This window comes from Scyliorhinus torazame, chromosome 6 (genome assembly GCF_047496885.1).
Source record: "Scyliorhinus torazame isolate Kashiwa2021f chromosome 6, sScyTor2.1, whole genome shotgun sequence".
In the NCBI taxonomy this organism is placed as follows: domain Eukaryota; kingdom Metazoa; phylum Chordata; class Chondrichthyes; order Carcharhiniformes; family Scyliorhinidae; genus Scyliorhinus; species Scyliorhinus torazame.
In genome coordinates, this window is record NC_092712.1 from 12,698,908 (window position 1) to 12,719,075 (window position 20,168).

General features: G+C 49.5%; 1 protein-coding gene across 1 annotated transcript in view; it reads left to right on the forward strand.

The window, feature by feature from the left end:
- Positions 1 to 20,168, forward strand: part of LOC140424673 (tonsoku-like protein) — a 473,953-nt gene that overhangs the window by 179,258 nt on the left and 274,527 nt on the right. The window contains exon 8 of the mRNA XM_072507940.1: positions 14,780 to 14,925. Within this exon, the coding sequence (XP_072364041.1) occupies positions 14,780 to 14,925 (146 nt within the window). The remainder of the gene's footprint in view (positions 1 to 14,779; positions 14,926 to 20,168) is intronic.

Sequence of the window (20,168 nt, forward strand, 5' to 3'; positions counted from 1 at the left end):
TGTAACTCACTGTAACTCTGTCTCTGTTCGATTGTGGCGGTGACTGTTTCAGAACGGTGTGTAACTCACTGTAACTCTGTCTCTGTTCGATTGTGGCGGTGACTGTTTCAGAACGGTGTGTAACTCACTGTAACTCTGTCTCTGATCGATTGTGGCGGTGACTGTTTCAGAACGGTGTGTAACTCACTGTAACTCTGTCTCTGTTCGATTGTGGCGGTGACTGTTTCAGAACGGTGTGTAACTCACTGTAACTCTGTCTCTGATCGATTGTGGCGGTGACTGTTTCAGAACGGTGTGTAACTCACTGTAACTCTGTCTCTGTTCGATTGTGGCGGTGACTGTTTCAGAACGGTGTGTAACTCACTGTAACTCTGTCTCTGATCGATTGTGGCGGTGACTGTTTCAGAACGGTGTGTAACTCACTGTAACTCTGTCTCTGATCGATTGTGGCGATGACTGTATCAGAACGGTGTGTAACTCACTGTAACTCTGTCTCTGATCGATTGTGGCGATGACTGTTTCGGAACGGTGTGTAATTCACTGTAACTCTGTCTCTGATCGATTGTGGCGATGACTGTATCAGAACGGTGTGTAACTCACTGTAACTCTGTCTCTGATCGATTGTGGCGATGACTGTATCAGAACGGTGTGTAACTCACTGTAACTCTGTCTCTGATCGATTGTGGCGATGACTGTTTCAGAACGGTGTGTAATTCACTGTAACTCTGTCTCTGATCGATTGTGGCGATGACTGTTTCAGAACGGTGTGTAACTCACTGTAACTCTGTCTCTGATCGATTGTGGCGATGACTGTATCGGAACGGTGTGTAATTCACTGTAACTCTGTCTCTGATCGATTGTGGCGGTGACTGTTTCAGAACGGTGTGTAACTCACTGTAACTCTATCTCTGTTCGATTGTGGCGGTGACTGTTTCAGAATGGTGTGTAACTCACTGTAACTCTGTCTCTGATCGATTGTGGCGGTGACTGTTTCAGAACTGTGTGTAACTCACTGTAACTCAGTCTCTGATCGATTGTGGCGGTGACTGTTTCAGAACGGTGTGTAACTCACTGTAACTCTGTCTCTGATCGATTGTGGCGGTGACTGTTTCAGAACGCTGTGTAACTCACTGTAACTCTGTCTCTGATCGATTGTGGCGATGACTGTTTCAGAACGGTGTGTAACTCACTGTAACTCTGTCTCTGATCGATTGTGGCGGTGACTGTTTCGGAACGGTGTGTAACTCACTGTAACTCTGTCTCTGATCGATTGTGGCGATGACTGTTTCGGAACGGTGTGTAATTCACTGTAACTCTGTCTCTGATCGATTGTGGCGGTGACTGTTTCAGAACGGTGTGTAACTCACTGTAACTCTGTCTCTGTTCCATTGTGGCGGTGACTGTTTCAGAACGGTGTGTAACTCACTGTAACTCTGTCTCTGTTCGATTGTGGCGGTGACTGTTTCAGAACGGTGTGTAACTCACTGTAACTCTGTCTCTGTTCGATTGTGGCGGTGACTGTTTCAGAACGGTGTGTAACTCACTGTAACTCTGTCTCTGATCGATTGTGGCGATGACTGTTTCAGAACGGTGTGTAACTCACTGTAACTCTGTCTCTGATCGATTGTGGCGGTGACTGTTTCAGAACAGTGTGTAACTCACTGTAACTCTGTCTCTGATCGATTGTGGCTGTGACTGTTTCAGAACGGTGTGTAACTCACTGTAACTCTGTCTCTGATCGATTGTGGCGGTGACTGTTTCAGAACGGTGTGTAACTCACTGTAACTCTGTCTCTGTTCGATTGTGGCGGTGACTGTTTCAGAACGGTGTGTAACTCACTGTAACTCTGTCTCTGATCGATTGTGGCGATGACTGTTTCAGAACGGTGTGTAACTCACTGTAACTCTGTCTCTGATCGATTGTGGCGGTGACTGTTTCAGAACGGTGTGTAACTCACTGTAACTCTGTCTCTGTTCGATTGTGGCGGTGACTGTTTCAGAACGGTGTGTAATTCACTGTAACTCTGTCTCTGTTCGATTGTGGCGATGACTGTTTCAGAACGGTGTGTAATTCACTGTAACTCTGTCTCTGTTCGATTGTGGCGGTGACTGTTTCAGAATGGTGTGTAACTCACTGTAACTCTGTCTCTGATCGATTGTGGCGGTGACTGTTTCAGAACGGTGTGTAACTCACTGTAACACTGTCTCTGATCGATTGTGGCGATGACTGTATCAGAACGGTGTGTAACTCACTGTAACTCTGTCTCTGATCGATTGTGGCGATGACTGTTTCGGAACGGTGTGTAATTCACTGTAACTCTGTCTCTGATCGATTGTGGCGATGACTGTATCAGAACGGTGTGTAACTCACTGTAACTCTGTCTCTGATCGATTGTGGCGATGACTGTTTCAGAACGGTGTGTAACTCACTGTAACTCTGTCTCTGATCGATTGTGGCGGTGACTGTTTCAGAACGGTGTGTAACTCACTGTAACTCTGTCTCTGATCGATTGTGGCGGTGACTGTTTCAGAACGGTTTGTAATTCACTGTAACTCTGTCTCTGATCGATTGTGGCGATGACTGTTTCAGAACGGTGTATAACTCACTGTAACTCTGTCTCTGATCGATTGTGGCGATGACTGTATCAGAACGGTGTGTAACTCACTGTAACTCAGTCTCTGATCGATTGTGGCGGTGACTGTTTCAGAACGGTGTGTAACTCACTGTAACTCTGTCTCTGATCGATTGTGGCGATGACTGTTTCAGAACGGTGTGTAACTCACTGTAACTCTGTCTCTGTTCCATTGTGGCGGTGAATGTTTCAGAACGGTGTGTAACTCACTGTAACTCTGTCTCTGATCGATTGTGGCGGTGACTGTTTCAGAACGGTGTGTAACTCACTGTAACTCTGTCTCTGATCGATTGTGGCGGTGACTGTTTCAGAACGGTGTGTAACTCACTGTAACTCTGTCTCTGATCGATTGTGGCGGTGACTGTTTCAGAACGGTGTGTAACTCACTGTAACTCTGTCTCTGATCGATTGTGGCGATGACTGTTTCAGAACGGTGTGTAATTCACTGTAACTCTGTCTCTGATCGATTGTGGCGGTGACTGTTTCAGAACGGTGTGTAACTCACTGTAACTCTGTCTCTGTTCCATTGTGGCGGTGACTGTTTCAGAACGGTGTGTAACTCACTGTAACTCAGTCTCTGATCGATTGTGGCGGTGACTGTTTCAGAACGGTGTGTAACTCACAGTAACTCTGTCTCTGATCGATTGTGGCGATGACTGTTTCAGAACGGTGTGTAACTCACTGTAACTCTGTCTCTGTTCGATTGTGGTGGTGACTGTTTCAGAACGGTGTGTAATTCACTGTAACTCTGTCTCTGATCGATTGTGGCGGTGACTGTTTCAGAACGGTGTGTAACTCACTGTAACTCTGTCTCTGTTCGATTGTGGCGATGACTGTTTCAGAACGGTGTGTAACTCACTGTAACTCTGTCTCTGTTCGATTGTGGCGGTGACTGTTTCAGAACGGTGTCTAATTCACTGTAACTCTGTCTCTGATCGATTGTGGCGATGACTGTTTCAGAATGGTGTGTAACTCACTGTAACTCTGTCTCTGATCGATTGTGGCGGTGACTGTTTCAGAACGGTGTGTAACTCACTGTAACTCTGTCTCTGATCGATTGTGGCGGTGACTGTTTCAGAACGGTGTGTAACTCACTGTAACTCTGTCTCTGATCGATTGTGGCGGTGACTGTTTCAGAACGGTGTGTAACTCACTGTAACTCTGTCTCTGATCGATTGTGGCGATGACTGTTTCAGAACGGTGTGTAACTCACTGTAACTCTGTCTCTGATCGATTGTGGCGGTGACTGTTTCAGAACGGTGTGTAACTCACTGTAACTCTGTCTCTGATCGATTGTGGCGGTGACTGTTTCAGAACGGTGTGTAACTCACTGTAACTCTGTCTCTGTTCCATTGTGGCGGTGACTGTTTCAGAATGGTGTGTAACTCACTGTAACTCTGTCTCTGTTCGATTGTGGCGGTGACTGTTTCAGAAAGGTGTGTAACTCACTGTAACTCTGTCTCTGTTCGATTGTGGCGGTGACTGTTTCAGAACGGTGTGTAACTCACTGTAACTCTGTCTCTGATCGATTGTGGCGGTGACTGTTTCAGAACGGTGTGTAACTCACTGTAACTCTGTCTCTGATCGATTGTGGCGGTGACTGTTTCAGAACGGTGTGTAACTCACTGTAACCCTGTCTCTGTTCCATTGTGGCGGTGACTGTTTCAGAACGGTGTGTAACTCACTGTAACTCTGTCTCTGTTCGATTGTGGCGGTGACTGTTTCAGAACGGTGTGTAACTCACTGTAACTCTGTCTCTGATCGATTGTGGCGGTGACTGTTTCAGAACGGTGTGTAACTCACTGTAACTCTTTCTCTGATCGATTGTGGCGATGACTGTATCAGAACGGTGTGTAACTCACTGTAACTCTGTCTCTGTTCCATTGTGGCGGTGACTGTTTCAGAACGGTGTGTAACTCACTGTAACTCTGTCTCTGTTCGATTGTGGCGGTGACTGTTTCAGAACGGTGTGTAACTCACTGTAACTCTGTCTCTGTTCGATTGTGGCGGTGACTGTTTCAGAACGGTGTGTAACTCACTGTAACTCTGTCTCTGTTCGATTGTGGCGGTGACTGTTTCAGAACGGTGTGTAACTCACTGTAACTCTGTCTCTGATCGATTGTGGCGGTGAATGTTTCAGAACGGTGTGTAACTCACTGTAACTCTGTCTCTGTTCGATTGTGGCGGTGACTGTTTCAGAACGGTGTGTAACTCACTGTAACTCTGTCTCTGTTCGATTGTGGCGGTGACTGTTTCAGAACGGTGTGTAACTCACTGTAACTCTGTCTCTGATCGATTGTGGCGATGACTGTATCAGAACGGTGTGTAACTCACTGTAACTCTGTCTCTGATCGATTGTGGCGATGACTGTTTCGGAACGGTGTGTAATTCACTGTAACTCTGTCTCTGATCGATTGTGGCGATGACTGTATCAGAACGGTGTGTAACTCACTGTAACTCTGTCTCTGATCGATTGTGGCGATGACTGTATCAGAACGGTGTGTAACTCACTGTAACTCTGTCTCTGATCGATTGTGGCGATGACTGTTTCAGAACGGTGTGTAATTCACTGTAACTCTGTCTCTGATCGATTGTGGCGATGACTGTTTCAGAACGGTGTGTAACTCACTGTAACTCTGTCTCTGATCGATTGTGGCGATGACTGTATCAGAACGGTGTGTAACTCACTGTAACTCAGTCTCTGATCGATTGTGGCGGTGACTGTTTCAGAACGGTGTGTAACTCACTGTAACTCTGTCTCTGATCGATTGTGGCGATGACTGTTTCAGAACGGTGTGTAACTCACTGTAACTCTGTCTCTGATCGATTGTGGCGATGACTGTTTCGGAACGGTGTGTAATTCACTGTAACTCTGTCTCTGATCGATTGTGGCGATGACTGTATCAGAACGGTGTGTAACTCACTGTAACTCTGTCTCTGATCGATTGTGGCGATGACTGTTTCAGAACGGTGTGTAATTCACTGTAACTCTGTCTCTGATCGATTGTGGCGATGACTGTTTCAGAACGGTGTGTAACTCACTGTAACTCTGTCTCTGATCGATTGTGGCGATGACTGTATCGGAACGGTGTGTAATTCACTGTAACTCTGTCTCTGATCGATTGTGGCGGTGACTGTTTCAGAACGGTGTGTAACTCACTGTAACTCTATCTCTGTTCGATTGTGGCGGTGACTGTTTCAGAATGGTGTGTAACTCACTGTAACTCTGTCTCTGATCGATTGTGGCGGTGACTGTTTCAGAACTGTGTGTAACTCACTGTAACTCAGTCTCTGATCGATTGTGGCGGTGACTGTTTCAGAACGGTGTGTAATTCACTGTAACTCTGTCTCTGATCGATTGTGGCGGTGACTGTTTCAGAACTGTGTGTAACTCACTGTAACTCAGTCTCTGATCGATTGTGGGGGTGACTGTTTCAGAACGGTGTGTAACTCACTGTAACTCTGTCTCTGATCGATTGTGGCGGTGACTGTTTCAGAACGCTGTGTAACTCACTGTAACTCTGTCTCTGATCGATTGTGGCGATGACTGTTTCAGAACGGTGTGTAACTCACTGTAACTCTGTCTCTGATCGATTGTGGCGGTGACTGTTTCGGAACGGTGTGTAACTCACTGTAACTCTGTCTCTGATCGATTGTGGCGATGACTGTTTCGGAACGGTGTGTAATTCACTGTAACTCTGTCTCTGATCGATTGTGGCGGTGACTGTTTCAGAACGGTGTGTAACTCACTGTAACTCTGTCTCTGTTCCATTGTGGCGGTGACTGTTTCAGAACGGTGTGTAACTCACTGTAACTCTGTCTCTGTTCGATTGTGGCGGTGACTGTTTCAGAACGGTGTGTAACTCACTGTAACTCTGTCTCTGTTCGATTGTGGCGGTGACTGTTTCAGAACGGTGTGTAACTCACTGTAACTCTGTCTCTGATCGATTGTGGCGATGACTGTTTCAGAACGGTGTGTAACTCACTGTAACTCTGTCTCTGATCGATTGTGGCGGTGACTGTTTCAGAACAGTGTGTAACTCACTGTAACTCTGTCTCTGATCGATTGTGGCTGTGACTGTTTCAGAACGGTGTGTAACTCACTGTAACTCTGTCTCTGATCGATTGTGGCGGTGACTGTTTCAGAACGGTGTGTAACTCACTGTAACTCTGTCTCTGTTCGATTGTGGCGGTGACTGTTTCAGAACGGTGTGTAACTCACTGTAACTCTGTCTCTGATCGATTGTGGCGATGACTGTTTCAGAACGGTGTGTAACTCACTGTAACTCTGTCTCTGATCGATTGTGGCGGTGACTGTTTCAGAACGGTGTGTAACTCACTGTAACTCTGTCTCTGGTCGATTGTGGCGGTGACTGTTTCAGAACGGTGTGTAATTCACTGTAACTCTGTCTCTGTTCGATTGTGGCGATGACTGTTTCAGAACGGTGTGTAATTCACTGTAACTCTGTCTCTGTTCGATTGTGGCGGTGACTGTTTCAGAATGGTGTGTAACTCACTGTAGCTCTGTCTCTGATCGATTGTGGCGGTGACTGTTTCAGAACGGTGTGTAACTCACTGTAACACTGTCTCTGATCGATTGTGGCGATGACTGTATCAGAACGGTGTGTAACTCACTGTAACTCTGTCTCTGATCGATTGTGGCGATGACTGTTTCGGAACGGTGTGTAATTCACTGTAACTCTGTCTCTGATCGATTGTGGCGATGACTGTATCAGAACGGTGTGTAACTCACTGTAACTCTGTCTCTGATCGATTGTGGCGATGACTGTTTCAGAACGGTGTGTAACTCACTGTAACTCTGTCTCTGATCGATTGTGGCGGTGACTGTTTCAGAACGGTGTGTAACTCACTGTAACTCTGTCTCTGATCGATTGTGGCGGTGACTGTTTCAGAACGGTTTGTAATTCACTGTAACTCTGTCTCTGATCGATTGTGGCGATGACTGTTTCAGAACGGTGTATAACTCACTGTAACTCTGTCTCTGATCGATTGTGGCGATGACTGTATCAGAACGGTGTGTAACTCACTGTAACTCAGTCTCTGATCGATTGTGGCGGTGACTGTTTCAGAACGGTGTGTAACTCACTGTAACTCTGTCTCTGATCGATTGTGGCGATGACTGTTTCAGAACGGTGTGTAACTCACTGTAACTCTGTCTCTGTTCCATTGTGGCGGTGACTGTTTCAGAACGGTGTGTAACTCACTGTAACTCTGTCTCTGATCGATTGTGGCGGTGACTGTTTCAGAACGGTGTGTAACTCACTGTAACTCTGTCTCTGATCGATTGTGGCGGTGACTGTTTCAGAACGGTGTGTAACTCACTGTAACTCTGTCTCTGATCGATTGTGGCGGTGACTGTTTCAGAACGGTGTGTAACTCACTGTAACTCTGTCTCTGATCGATTGTGGCGATGACTGTTTCAGAACGGTGTGTAATTCACTGTAACTCTGTCTCTGATCGATTGTGGCGGTGACTGTTTCAGAACGGTGTGTAACTCACTGTAACTCTGTCTCTGTTCCATTGTGGCGGTGACTGTTTCAGAACGGTGTGTAACTCACTGTAACTCAGTCTCTGATCGATTGTGGCGGTGACTGTTTCAGAACGGTGTGTAACTCACAGTAACTCTGTCTCTGATCGATTGTGGCGATGACTGTTTCAGAACGGTGTGTAACTCACTGTAACTCTGTCTCTGTTCGATTGTGGCGGTGACTGTTTCAGAACGGTGTGTAATTCACTGTAACTCTGTCTCTGATCGATTGTGGCGGTGACTGTTTCAGAACGGTGTGTAACTCACTGTAACTCTGTCTCTGTTCGATTGTGGCGATGACTGTTTCAGAACGGTGTGTAACTCACTGTAACTCTGTCTCTGTTCGATTGTGGCGGTGACTGTTTCAGAACGGTGTGTAATTCACTGTAACTCTGTCTCTGATCGATTGTGGCGATGACTGTTTCAGAATGGTGTGTAACTCACTGTAACTCTGTCTCTGATCGATTGTGGCGGTGACTGTTTCAGAACGGTGTGTAACTCACTGTAACTCTGTCTCTGATCGATTGTGGCGGTGACTGTTTCAGAACGGTGTGTAACTCACTGTAACTCTGTCTCTGATCGATTGTGGCGGTGGCTGTTTCAGAACGGTGTGTAACTCACTGTAACTCTGTCTCTGATCGATTGTGGCGATGACTGTTTCAGAACGGTGTGTAACTCACTGTAACTCTGTCTCTGATCGATTGTGGCGGTGACTGTTTCAGAACGGTGTGTAACTCACTGTAACTCTGTCTCTGATCGATTGTGGCGGTGACTGTTTCAGAACGGTGTGTAACTCACTGTAACTCTGTCTCTGTTCCATTGTGGCGGTGACTGTTTCAGAATGGTGTGTAACTCACTGTAACTCTGTCTCTGTTCGATTGTGGCGGTGACTGTTTCAGAAAGGTGTGTAACTCACTGTAACTCTGTCTCTGTTCGATTGTGGCGGTGACTGTTTCAGAACGGTGTGTAACTCACTGTAACTCTGTCTCTGATCGATTGTGGCGGTGACTGTTTCAGAACGGTGTGTAACTCACTGTAACTCTGTCTCTGATCGATTGTGGCGGTGACTGTTTCAGAACGGTGTGTAACTCACTGTAACCCTGTCTCTGTTCCATTGTGGCGGTGACTGTTTCAGAACGGTGTGTAACTCACTGTAACTCTGTCTCTGTTCGATTGTGGCGGTGACTGTTTCAGAACGGTGTGTAACTCACTGTAACTCTGTCTCTGATCGATTGTGGCGGTGACTGTTTCAGAACGGTGTGTAACTCACTGTAACTCTGTCTCTGATCGATTGTGGCGATGACTGTATCAGAACGGTGTGTAACTCACTGTAACTCTGTCTCTGTTCCATTGTGGCGGTGACTGTTTCAGAACGGTGTGTAACTCACTGTAACTCTGTCTCTGTTCGATTGTGGCGGTGACTGTTTCAGAACGGTGTGTAACTCACTGTAACTCTGTCTCTGTTCGATTGTGGCGGTGACTGTTTCAGAACGGTGTGTAACTCACTGTAACTCTGTCTCTGTTCGATTGTGGCGGTGACTGTTTCAGAACGGTGTGTAACTCACTGTAACTCTGTCTCTGATCGATTGTGGCGGTGAATGTTTCAGAACGGTGTGTAACTCACTGTAACTCTGTCTGTGTTCGATTGTGGCGGTGACTGTTTCAGAACGGTGTGGAACTCACTGTAACTCTGTCTCTGTTCGATTGTGGTGGTGACTGTTTCAGAACGGTGTGTAACTCACTGTAACTCTGTCTCTGATCGATTGTGGCGATGACTGTATCAGAACGGTGTGTAACTCACTGTAACTCTGTCTCTGATCGATTGTGGCGATGACTGTTTCGGAACGGTGTGTAATTCACTGTAACTCTGTCTCTGATCGATTGTGGCGATGACTGTATCAGAACGGTGTGTAACTCACTGTAACTCTGTCTCTGATCGATTGTGGCGATGACTGTATCAGAACGGTGTGTAACTCACTGTAACTCTGTCTCTGATCGATTGTGGCGATGACTGTTTCAGAACGGTGTGTAATTCACTGTAACTCTGTCTCTGATCGATTGTGGCGATGACTGTTTCAGAACGGTGTGTAACTCACTGTAACTCTGTCTCTGTCGATTGTGGCGATGACTGTATCAGAACGGTGTGTAACTCACTGTAACTCAGTCTCTGATCGATTGTGGCGGTGACTGTTTCAGAACGGTGTGTAACTCACTGTAACTCTGTCTCTGATCGATTGTGGCGATGACTGTTTCAGAACGGTGTGTAACTCACTGTAACTCTGTCTCTGTTCGATTGTGGCGGTGACTGTTTCAGAACGGTGTGTAATTCACTGTAACTCTGTCTCTGATCGATTGTGGCGGTGACTGTTTCAGAACGGTGTGTAACTCACTGTAACTCTGTCTCTGATCGATTGTGGCGGTGACTGTTTCAGAACGGTGTGTAACTCACTGTAACTCTGTCTCTGTTCCATTGTGGCGGTGACTGTTTCAGAACGGTGTGTAACTCACTGTAACTCTGTCTCTGTTCGATTGTGGCGGTGACTGTTTCAGAACGGTGTGTAACTCACTGTAACTCTGTCTCTGTTCGATTGTGGCGGTGACGGTTTCAGAACGGTGTGTAACTCACTGTAACTCTGTCTCTGATCGATTGTGGCGGTGACTGTTTCAGAACGGTGTGTAACTCACTGTAACTCTGTCTCTGTTCGATTGTGGCGGTGACTGTTTCAGAACGGTGTGTAACTCACTGTAACTCTGTCTCTGATCGATTGTGGCGGTGACTGTTTCAGAACGGTGTGTAACTCACTGTAACTCTGTCTCTGTTCGATTGTGGCGGTGACTGTTTCAGAACGGTGTGTAACTCACTGTAACTCTGTCTCTGATCGATTGTGGCGGTGACTGTTTCAGAACGGTGTGTAACTCACTGTAACTCTGTCTCTGATCGATTGTGGCGATGACTGTATCAGAACGGTGTGTAACTCACTGTAACTCTGTCTCTGATCGATTGTGGCGATGACTGTTTCGGAACGGTGTGTAATTCACTGTAACTCTGTCTCTGATCGATTGTGGCGATGACTGTATCAGAACGGTGTGTAACTCACTGTAACTCTGTCTCTGATCGATTGTGGCGATGACTGTATCAGAACGGTGTGTAACTCACTGTAACTCTGTCTCTGATCGATTGTGGCGATGACTGTTTCAGAACGGTGTGTAATTCACTGTAACTCTGTCTCTGATCGATTGTGGCGATGACTGTTTCAGAACGGTGTGTAACTCACTGTAACTCTGTCTCTGATCGATTGTGGCGATGACTGTATCAGAACGGTGTGTAACTCACTGTAACTCAGTCTCTGATCGATTGTGGCGGTGACTGTTTCAGAACGGTGTGTAACTCACTGTAACTCTGTCTCTGATCGATTGTGGCGATGACTGTTTCAGAACGGTGTGTAACTCACTGTAACTCTGTCTCTGTTCCATTGTGGCGGTGACTGTTTCAGAACGGTGTGTAACTCACTGTAACTCTGTCTCTGTTCGATTGTGGCGGTGACTGTTTCAGAACGGTGTGTAACTCACTGTAACTCTGTCTCTGATCGATTGTGGCGATGACTGTTTCAGAACGGTGTGTAACTCACTGTAACTCTGTCTCTGATCGATTGTGGCGGTGACTGTTTCAGAACGGTGTGTAACTCACTGTAACTCTATCTCTGATCGATTGTGGCGGTGACTGTTTCAGAACGGTGTGTAATTCACTGTAACTCTGTCTCTGATCGATTGTGGCGGTGACTGTTTCAGAACGGTGTGTAACTCACTGTAACTCTGTCTCTGATCGATTGTGGCGGTGACTGTTTCAGAACGGTGTGTAACTCACTGTAACTCTGTCTCTGTTCCATTGTGGCGGTGACTGTTTCAGAATGGTGTGTAATTCACTGTAACGCTGTCTCTGATCGATTGTGGCGGTGACTGTTTCAGAACGGTGTGTAACTCACTGTAACTCTGTCTCTGATCGATTGTGGCGGTGACTGTTTCAGAACGGTGTGTAACTCACTGTAACTCTGTCTCTGTTCGATTGTGGCGGTGACTGTTTCAGAACGGTGTGTAACTCACTGTAACTCTGTCTCTGATCGATTGTGGCGGTGACTGTTTCAGAACGGTGTGTAACTCAGTGTAACTCTGTCTCTGATCGATTGTGGCGGTGACTGTTTCAGAACGGTGTGTAATTCACTGTAACTCTGTCTCTGTTCGATTGTGGCGGTGACTGTTTCGGAACGGTGTGTAACTCACTGTAACTCTGTCTCTGTTCGATTGTGGCGGTGACTGTTTCAGAACGGTGTGTAACTCACTGTAACTCTGTCTCTGTTCGATTGTGGCGGTGACTGTTTCAGAACGGTGTGTAACTCACTGTAACTCTGTCTCTGATCGATTGTGGCGGTGACTGTTTCAGAACGGTGTGTAACTCACTGTAACTCTGTCTCTGTTCGATTGTGGCGGTGACTGTTTCAGAACGGTGTGTAACTCACTGTAACTCTGTCTCTGTTCCATTGTGGCGGTGACTGTTTCAGAACGGTGTGTAATTCACTGTAACTCTGTCTCTGATCGATTGTGGCGGTGACTGTTTCAGAACGGTGTGTAACTCACTGTAACTCTGTCTCTGATCGATTGTGGCGGTGACTGTTTCAGAACGGTGTGTAACTCACTGTAACTCTGTCTCTGATCGATTGTGGCGGTGACTGTTTCAGAACGGTGTGTAACTCACTGTAACTCTGTCTCTGTTCGATTGTGGCGGTGACTGTTTCAGAACGGTGTGTAACTCACTGTAACTCTGTCTCTGTTCGATTGTGGCGGTGACTGTTTCAGAACGGTGTGTAACTCACTGTAACTCTGTCTCTGATCGATTGTGGCGGTGACTGTTTCAGAACGGTGTGTAACTCACTGTAACTCTGTCTCTGATCGATTGTGGCGATGACTGTTTCAGAACGGTGTGTAACTCACTGTAACTCTGTCTCTGATCGATTGTGGCGGTGACTGTTTCAGAACGGTGTGTAATTCACTGTAACTCTGTCTCTGATCGATTGTGGCGATGACTGTTTCGGAACGGTGTGTAACTCACTGTAACTCTGTCTCTGATCGATTGTGGCGGTGACTGTTTCGGAACGGTGTGTAACTCACTGTAACTCTGTCTCTGATCGATTGTGGCGATGACTGTTTCAGAACGGTGTGTAACTCAGTGTAACTCTGTCTCTGATCGATTGTGGCGATGACTGTTTCAGAACGGTGTGTAACTCACTGTAACTCTGTCTCTGATCGATTGTGGCGGTGACTGTTTCGGAACGGTGTGTAACTCACTGTAACTCTGTCTCTGATCGATTGTGGCGATGACTGTTTCGGAACGGTGTGTAACTCACTGTAACTCTGTCTCTGTTCGATTGTGGCGATGACTGTTTCGGAACGGTGTGTAATTCACTGTAACTCTGTCTCTGATCGATTGTGGCGGTGACTGTTTCAGAATGGTGTGTAACTCACTGTAACTCTGTCTCTGATCGATTGTGGCGATGACTGTTTCAGAACGGTGTGTAACTCACTGTAACTCTGTCTCTGATCGATTGTGGCGGTGACTGTTTCAGAACGGTGTGTAACTCACTGTAACTCTGTCTCTGATCGATTGTGGCGGTGACTGTTTCAGAACGGTGTGTAACTCACTGTAACTCTGTCTCTGATCGATTGTGGCGGTGACTGTTTCAGAACGGTGTGTAACTCACTGTAACTCTGTCTCTGATCGATTGTGGCGGTGACTGTTTCAGAACGGTGTGTAATTCACTGTAACTCTGTCTCTGATCGATTGTGGCGGTGACTGTTTCAGAACGGTGTGTAATTCACTGTAACTCTGTCTCTGATCGATTGTGGCGATGACTGTTTCGGAACGGTGTGTAGCTCACTGTAACTCTGTCTCTGTTCGATTGTGGCGGTGACTGTTTCAGAACGGTGTGTAACTCACTGTAACTCTGTCTCTGATCGATTGTGGCGGTGACTGTTTCAGAACGGTGTGTAACTCACTGTAACTCTGTCTCTGTTCGATTGTGGCGGTGACTGTTTCAGAACGGTTTGTAACTCACTGTAACTCTGTCTCTGATCGATTGTGGCGGTGACTGTTTCAGAACGGTGTGTAATTCACTGTAACTCTGTCTCTGATCGATTGTGGCGGTGACTGTTTCAGAACGGTGTGTAACTCACTGTAACTCTGTCTCTGTTCGATTGTGGCGGTGACTGTTTCAGAACGGTTTGTAACTCACTGTAACTCTGTCTCTGATCGATTGTGGCGGTGACTGTTTCAGAACGGTGTGTAATTCACTGTAACTCTGTCTCTGATCGATTGTGGCGGTGACTGTTTCAGAACGGTTTGTAACTCACTGTAACTCTGTCTCTGATCGATTGTGGCGGTGACTGTTTCAGAACGGTGTGTAATTCACTGTAACTCTGTCTCTGATCGATTGTGGCGATGACTGTTTCAGAACGGTGTGTAACTCACTGTAACTCTGTCTCTGATCGATTGTCGCGGTGACTGTTTCAGAACGTTGCACATTTGACTTTTCCCTCTGCCACTGCAGCGATGAAGGGCATTGAGCTGCAGGCATCTCTGTCTCGGGCACAGCCACATCAACATTCCTGGAGAATGAAAATCTACGAGAAGCTTGGCGATCTCTCCTGTAAAGTGATGGATTATCAGAAAGGCCTGGAATATTATCAGAAGCAGGTAATGTTCAATCACGATTCCTGAGGAGGAAACCCGGAACAATCCGGATTCACAAATAGTCCTCCCCAACGCAGCAAAATGCCAGGAATTTCTGTAAATTCCTGCCCACAAAAACCTCTCCAATCCCTGTTCCATAATCCCATTCCAGTCCTAAATCCTTATGACAGCAAATACCCTCCAGAACACTAATCCCGACTCTCCCTCACCCTCACTCTCCCTCACCCCAACTCTCCCTCACCCTCACTCTCCCTCATCCAAACTCTCCCTCATCCCAACTCTCCCTCACCCTCACTCTCCCTCACCCTCACTCTCCCTCATCCCAACTCTCCCTCATCCCAACTCTCCCTCATCCAAACTCTCCCTCACCCTCACTCTCCCTCATCCAAACTCTCCCTCATCCCAGCTCTCCCTCATCCCAACTCTCCCTCATCCCAACTCTCCCTCATCCAAACTCTCCCTCACCCTCACTCTCCCTCATCCAAACTCTCCCTCATCCCAGCTCTCCCTCATCCCAACTCTCCCTCATCCAAACTCTCCCTCATCCCAGCTCTCCCTCATCCCAACACTCCCTCATCCCAACTCTCCCTCATCCTCACACTCCCTCACCCCAACTCTCCCTCACCCTCACTCTCCCTCATCCCAGCTCTGCCTCAACCCAACTCTCCCTCATCCCAACTCTCCCTCATCCCAACACTCCCTCATCCTAGCTCTGCCTCAACCCAACTCTCCCTCATCCCAACTCTCCCTCATCCCAACACTCTATCATCCCAACTCTCCCTCATTCTCACACTCCCTCATCCCAAATCTCCCTCATCCCAACTCTCCCACATCCCAACTCTCCCTCATCCCAACTCTCCCTCATCCTCACACTCCCTCATCCCAACTCTCCCTCATCCCAACTCTCCCTCATCCTCACACTCCCACATCCCAACTCTCCCTCATCCCAACTCTCCCTCATCCTCACACTCCCTCATCCCAACACTCCCTCATCACAACTCTCCCTCATCCACACACTCCCTCATCCCAAATCTCCCTCATCCCAACTCTCCCACATCCCAGCTCTCCCTCATCCCAACTCTCCCTCATCCCAACTCTCCCTCATCCTCACTCTCCCTCATCCCAACTCTCCCTCATCCCAACTCTCCCTCATCCCAGCTCTCACTCATCCCAACTCTCCCTCATCCCAACTCTCCCTCATCCCAACTCACCCTCATCCTCACTCTCCCTCATCCCAACTCTCCCTCATCCCAACTCTCCCTCATCCCAGCTCTCATTCATCCCAACTCTCCCTCATCCCAACACTCCATCATCCCAACTCTCCCTCATTCTCACACTCCCTCATCCCAAATCTCCCTCATCCCAACTCTCCCACATCCCAACTCTCCCTCATCCCAACTCTCCCTCATCCTCACACTCCCTCATCCCAACTCTCCCTCATCCCAACTCTCCCTCATCCTCACACTCCCACATCCCAACTCTCCCTCATCCCAACTCTCCCTCATCCTCACACTCCCTCATCCCAACACTCCCTCATCACAACTCTCCCTCATCCACACACTCCCTCATCCCAAATCTCCCTCATCCCAACTCTCCCACATCCCAGCTCTCCCTCATCCCAACTCTCCCTCATCCCAACTCTCCCTCATCCTCACTCTCCCTCATCCCAACTCTCCCTCATCCCAACTCTCCCTCATCCCAGCTCTCACTCATCCCAACTCTCCCTCATCCCAACTCTCCCTCATCCCAACTCACCCTCATCCTCACTCTCCCTCATCCCAACTCTCCCTCATCCCAACTCTCCCTCATCCCAGCTCTCACTCATCCCAACTCTCCCTCATCTCAACTCTCCCTCATCCTCACTCTCCCTCATCCCAACTCTCCCTCATCCCAACTCTCCCTCATCCTCACTCTCCCTCATCCCGACTCTCCCTCACCTCACTCTCCCTCATCCCAACTCTCCCTAATCCTCACTTTCCCTCACCCCTCACTCCCCCTCACTCTCCCTCATCTGACTCTCCCTCATGCTGATTTTCCCTCACCCTCACTCTCCCTCACCCTCACTCTCCCTCACCCTCACTCTCCCCCATCCTCACTCTCCCTCACCCTCACTCTCCCTCACCCTCACTGACCCTCACCCCTCACTCCCCCTCACCCTCACTCTCCCTCATCCTCACTCTCCCTCACCCCTCACTCCCCCTCACTATCCCTCATCCTCACTCTCCCTCATCCTCACTTTCCCTCACCCTCACTCTCACTCATCCTCACTCTCCCTCACGCTCACTCTCCCTCATCCTCACTCTCCCTCATCCTCACTCTCCCTCATCCTCACTCTCCCACACCCTCACTCTCCCTCACCCTCACTCTCCCTCACCCTGACTCTCACTCAGCCTCACTCTCCCTCAGCCTCACTCTCCCTCACCCTCACTCACCCTCACTCTCCCTCATCCTCACACTCCCTCTCCCTCACACTCCCTCAACCTTACTCTCCCTCACCCCGACTTTCCCTCAGCCTCACTCTCCCTCACCCTCACTCTCCCTCACCCTCACTGACCCTCACCCTCACTCTCCCTCACCCTCACTGACCCTCGCCCCGAATTTCCATCAGCCACACTCTCCCTCACCCTCACTCTCCCTCATCCTCACACTCCCTCACCCTCACTATCCCTCACCCTCACTCTCCCTCACCCTCACTCTCCCTCAGCCTCACTCTCCCTCACCCTCACTGACCCTCACCCTGACTTTCCCTCAGGCTCACTCTCCCTCACCCTCACTAACCCTCACCCCGAGTTTCCCTCAGCCTCACTCTCCCTCACCCTCACTCTCCCTCACCCTCGCTCTCCGTCACCCTCACTATCCCTCATCCTCACACTCCCTCACCCTCACTCTCCCTCACCCTCACCCCGACTTTCCCTCAGCCTCATACTCCCTCACCCTGACTCTCCCTCACCCTCAGTCTCCCTCACTTTCCCTCACCCCGACTCTCCCTCACCCTCACCCTCCCTCTCCCTCACTCTCCCTCAGCCTCACTCTCCCTCACCCTCACTCTCCCTCACCCTCACTCTTCCTCAGCATCACTCTCCCTCATCCTCGCTCTCCCTCAGCCTCACTCACCCTCAGCCTCACTCTCCCTCACCCTCACTCTCCCTCACCTCACTCTCCCTCACCCTCACTGACCCTCACCCCGACTTTCCCTCAGCCTCACTCTCCCTCACCCTCACTCTCCCTCACCCTCATTCTCCCTCATCCTCACACCCTCACTCTCCCTCACCCTCTCTCCCTCACCCTCACTCTGCCTCACCCTCACCCCGACTTTCCCTCAGCCTCATACTCCCTCACCCTGACTCTCCCTCACCCTCAGTCTCCCTCACTTTCCCTCACCCCGACTCTCCCTCACCCTCACTCTCCCTCTCCCTCACTCTCCCTCAGCCTCACTCTCCCTCACCCTCACTCTCCCTCACCCTCACTCTTCCTCAGCATCACTCTCCCTCATCCTCGCTCTCCCTCACTCTCACTCTCCCTCACTCTCACTCTCCCTCATCCTCACTCTCCCTCACCCTCACTGACCCTCAGCCTCACTCACCCTCAGCCTCACTCTCCCTCACCCTCACTCTCCCTCACCTCACTCTCCCTCACCCTCACTGACCCTCACCCCGACTTTCCCTCAGCCTCACTCTCCCTCACCCTCACTCTCCCTCACCCTCATTCTCCCTCATCCTCACACCCTCACTCTCCCTCACCCTCACTCTCCCTCACCCTCACTCTCCCTCACCCTCACTGACCCTCTCCCTGACTTTCCCTCACCTCACTATCCCTCACCCTCACTCACCCTCACCCTCACTCTCCCTCACCCTCACTCTCCCTCGTCCTCACATTCCCTCATCCCGACTCTCCCTCGTCCCCACTCTCCCTCATCCTCTCACTCCCTCATCCTGACTCGCCCTCATCCCGACTCTCCCTCATCCCCACTCTCCCTCATCCTCATTCTCCCTCATTCCGACTCTTCCTCAATCTGACTGTCCCTCATTCTGACTGTCCCTCATTCTGACTCCGTCATTCTGACACTCCCTCATTCTGACTCTCCCTCATTCTGACTCTCCCTCATTCTGACTCTCCCTCATTCTGACTCCCTCATTCTGACTCCCTCATTCTGACTCTCACTCATTCTGACTCCCTCATTCTGACTCCCTCATTCTTACTCACTCATTCTGACTCCCTCATTCAGACTCCCTCATTCTCACTCCCTCAATCTGACTGTCCCTCATTCTGACTGTCCCTCATTCTGACTCCCTCATCCCGACTCTCCCTCACCCTCACTCTCCCTCAGCCTCACTCTCCCTCATCCTCACTCTCCCTCACCCTCACTGACCCTCACCCCGACTTTCCCTCAGCCTCACTCTCCCTCACCCTCACTCTACCTCATCCTCACTCTCCCTCACCCTCACTGACCCTCAACCCGACTTTCCCCCACCCTCACTCTCCCTCACTCTCCCTCACGCTCACTCTCCCTCACCCTCACTTTCCCTCATGCTCACACTCCCTCACCCTCACTCTCCCTCACCCTCACTGACCCTCACCCCGACTTTCCCTCATCCGCACACTCCCTCACCCTCACTCTCCCTCACCCTCACTGACCCTCACCCCGACTTTCCCTCAGCCTCACTCACCCTCACCCTCACACTCCGTCACCCTCACTCTCCTTCACGCTCACTGAGCCTCACCCCGACTTTCCCTCAGCCTCACTCTCCCTCACCCCAACTCTCCCTCACCCTCACCCTCACTCTCCCTCACCCTCATTCTCCCTCACCCTCACTCTCCCTCACCCTCACTCTCCCTCATCCTCACACTCCCTCACCCTCACTCCTCCTCAGCCTCACTCTCCCTCATCCTCACTGACCCTCAGCCTCACTCACCCCCAGCCTCACTCTCCCTCACCCTCACTCTCCCTCAGCCTCACTGACCCTCACCCCGACTTTCCCTCAGCCTCACTCTCCCTCACCCTCACTCTCCCTCACCATCACTCTCCCTCACCCTCACTCTCCCTCACCCTCACTCTCCCTCACCCTCACTCTCCCTCACACTCACTCTCCCTCATCCTCACTCTCCCTCACTCTCCCTGACCTTCACCCCGACTTCCCCTCAGCCTCACTCTCCCTCACCCTCACTCTCCCTCACCCTCCCTCACCCTCACTCTCCCTCTCCTCACTCTCCCTCATCCTCACTCTCCCTCATCCCGACTCTCCCTG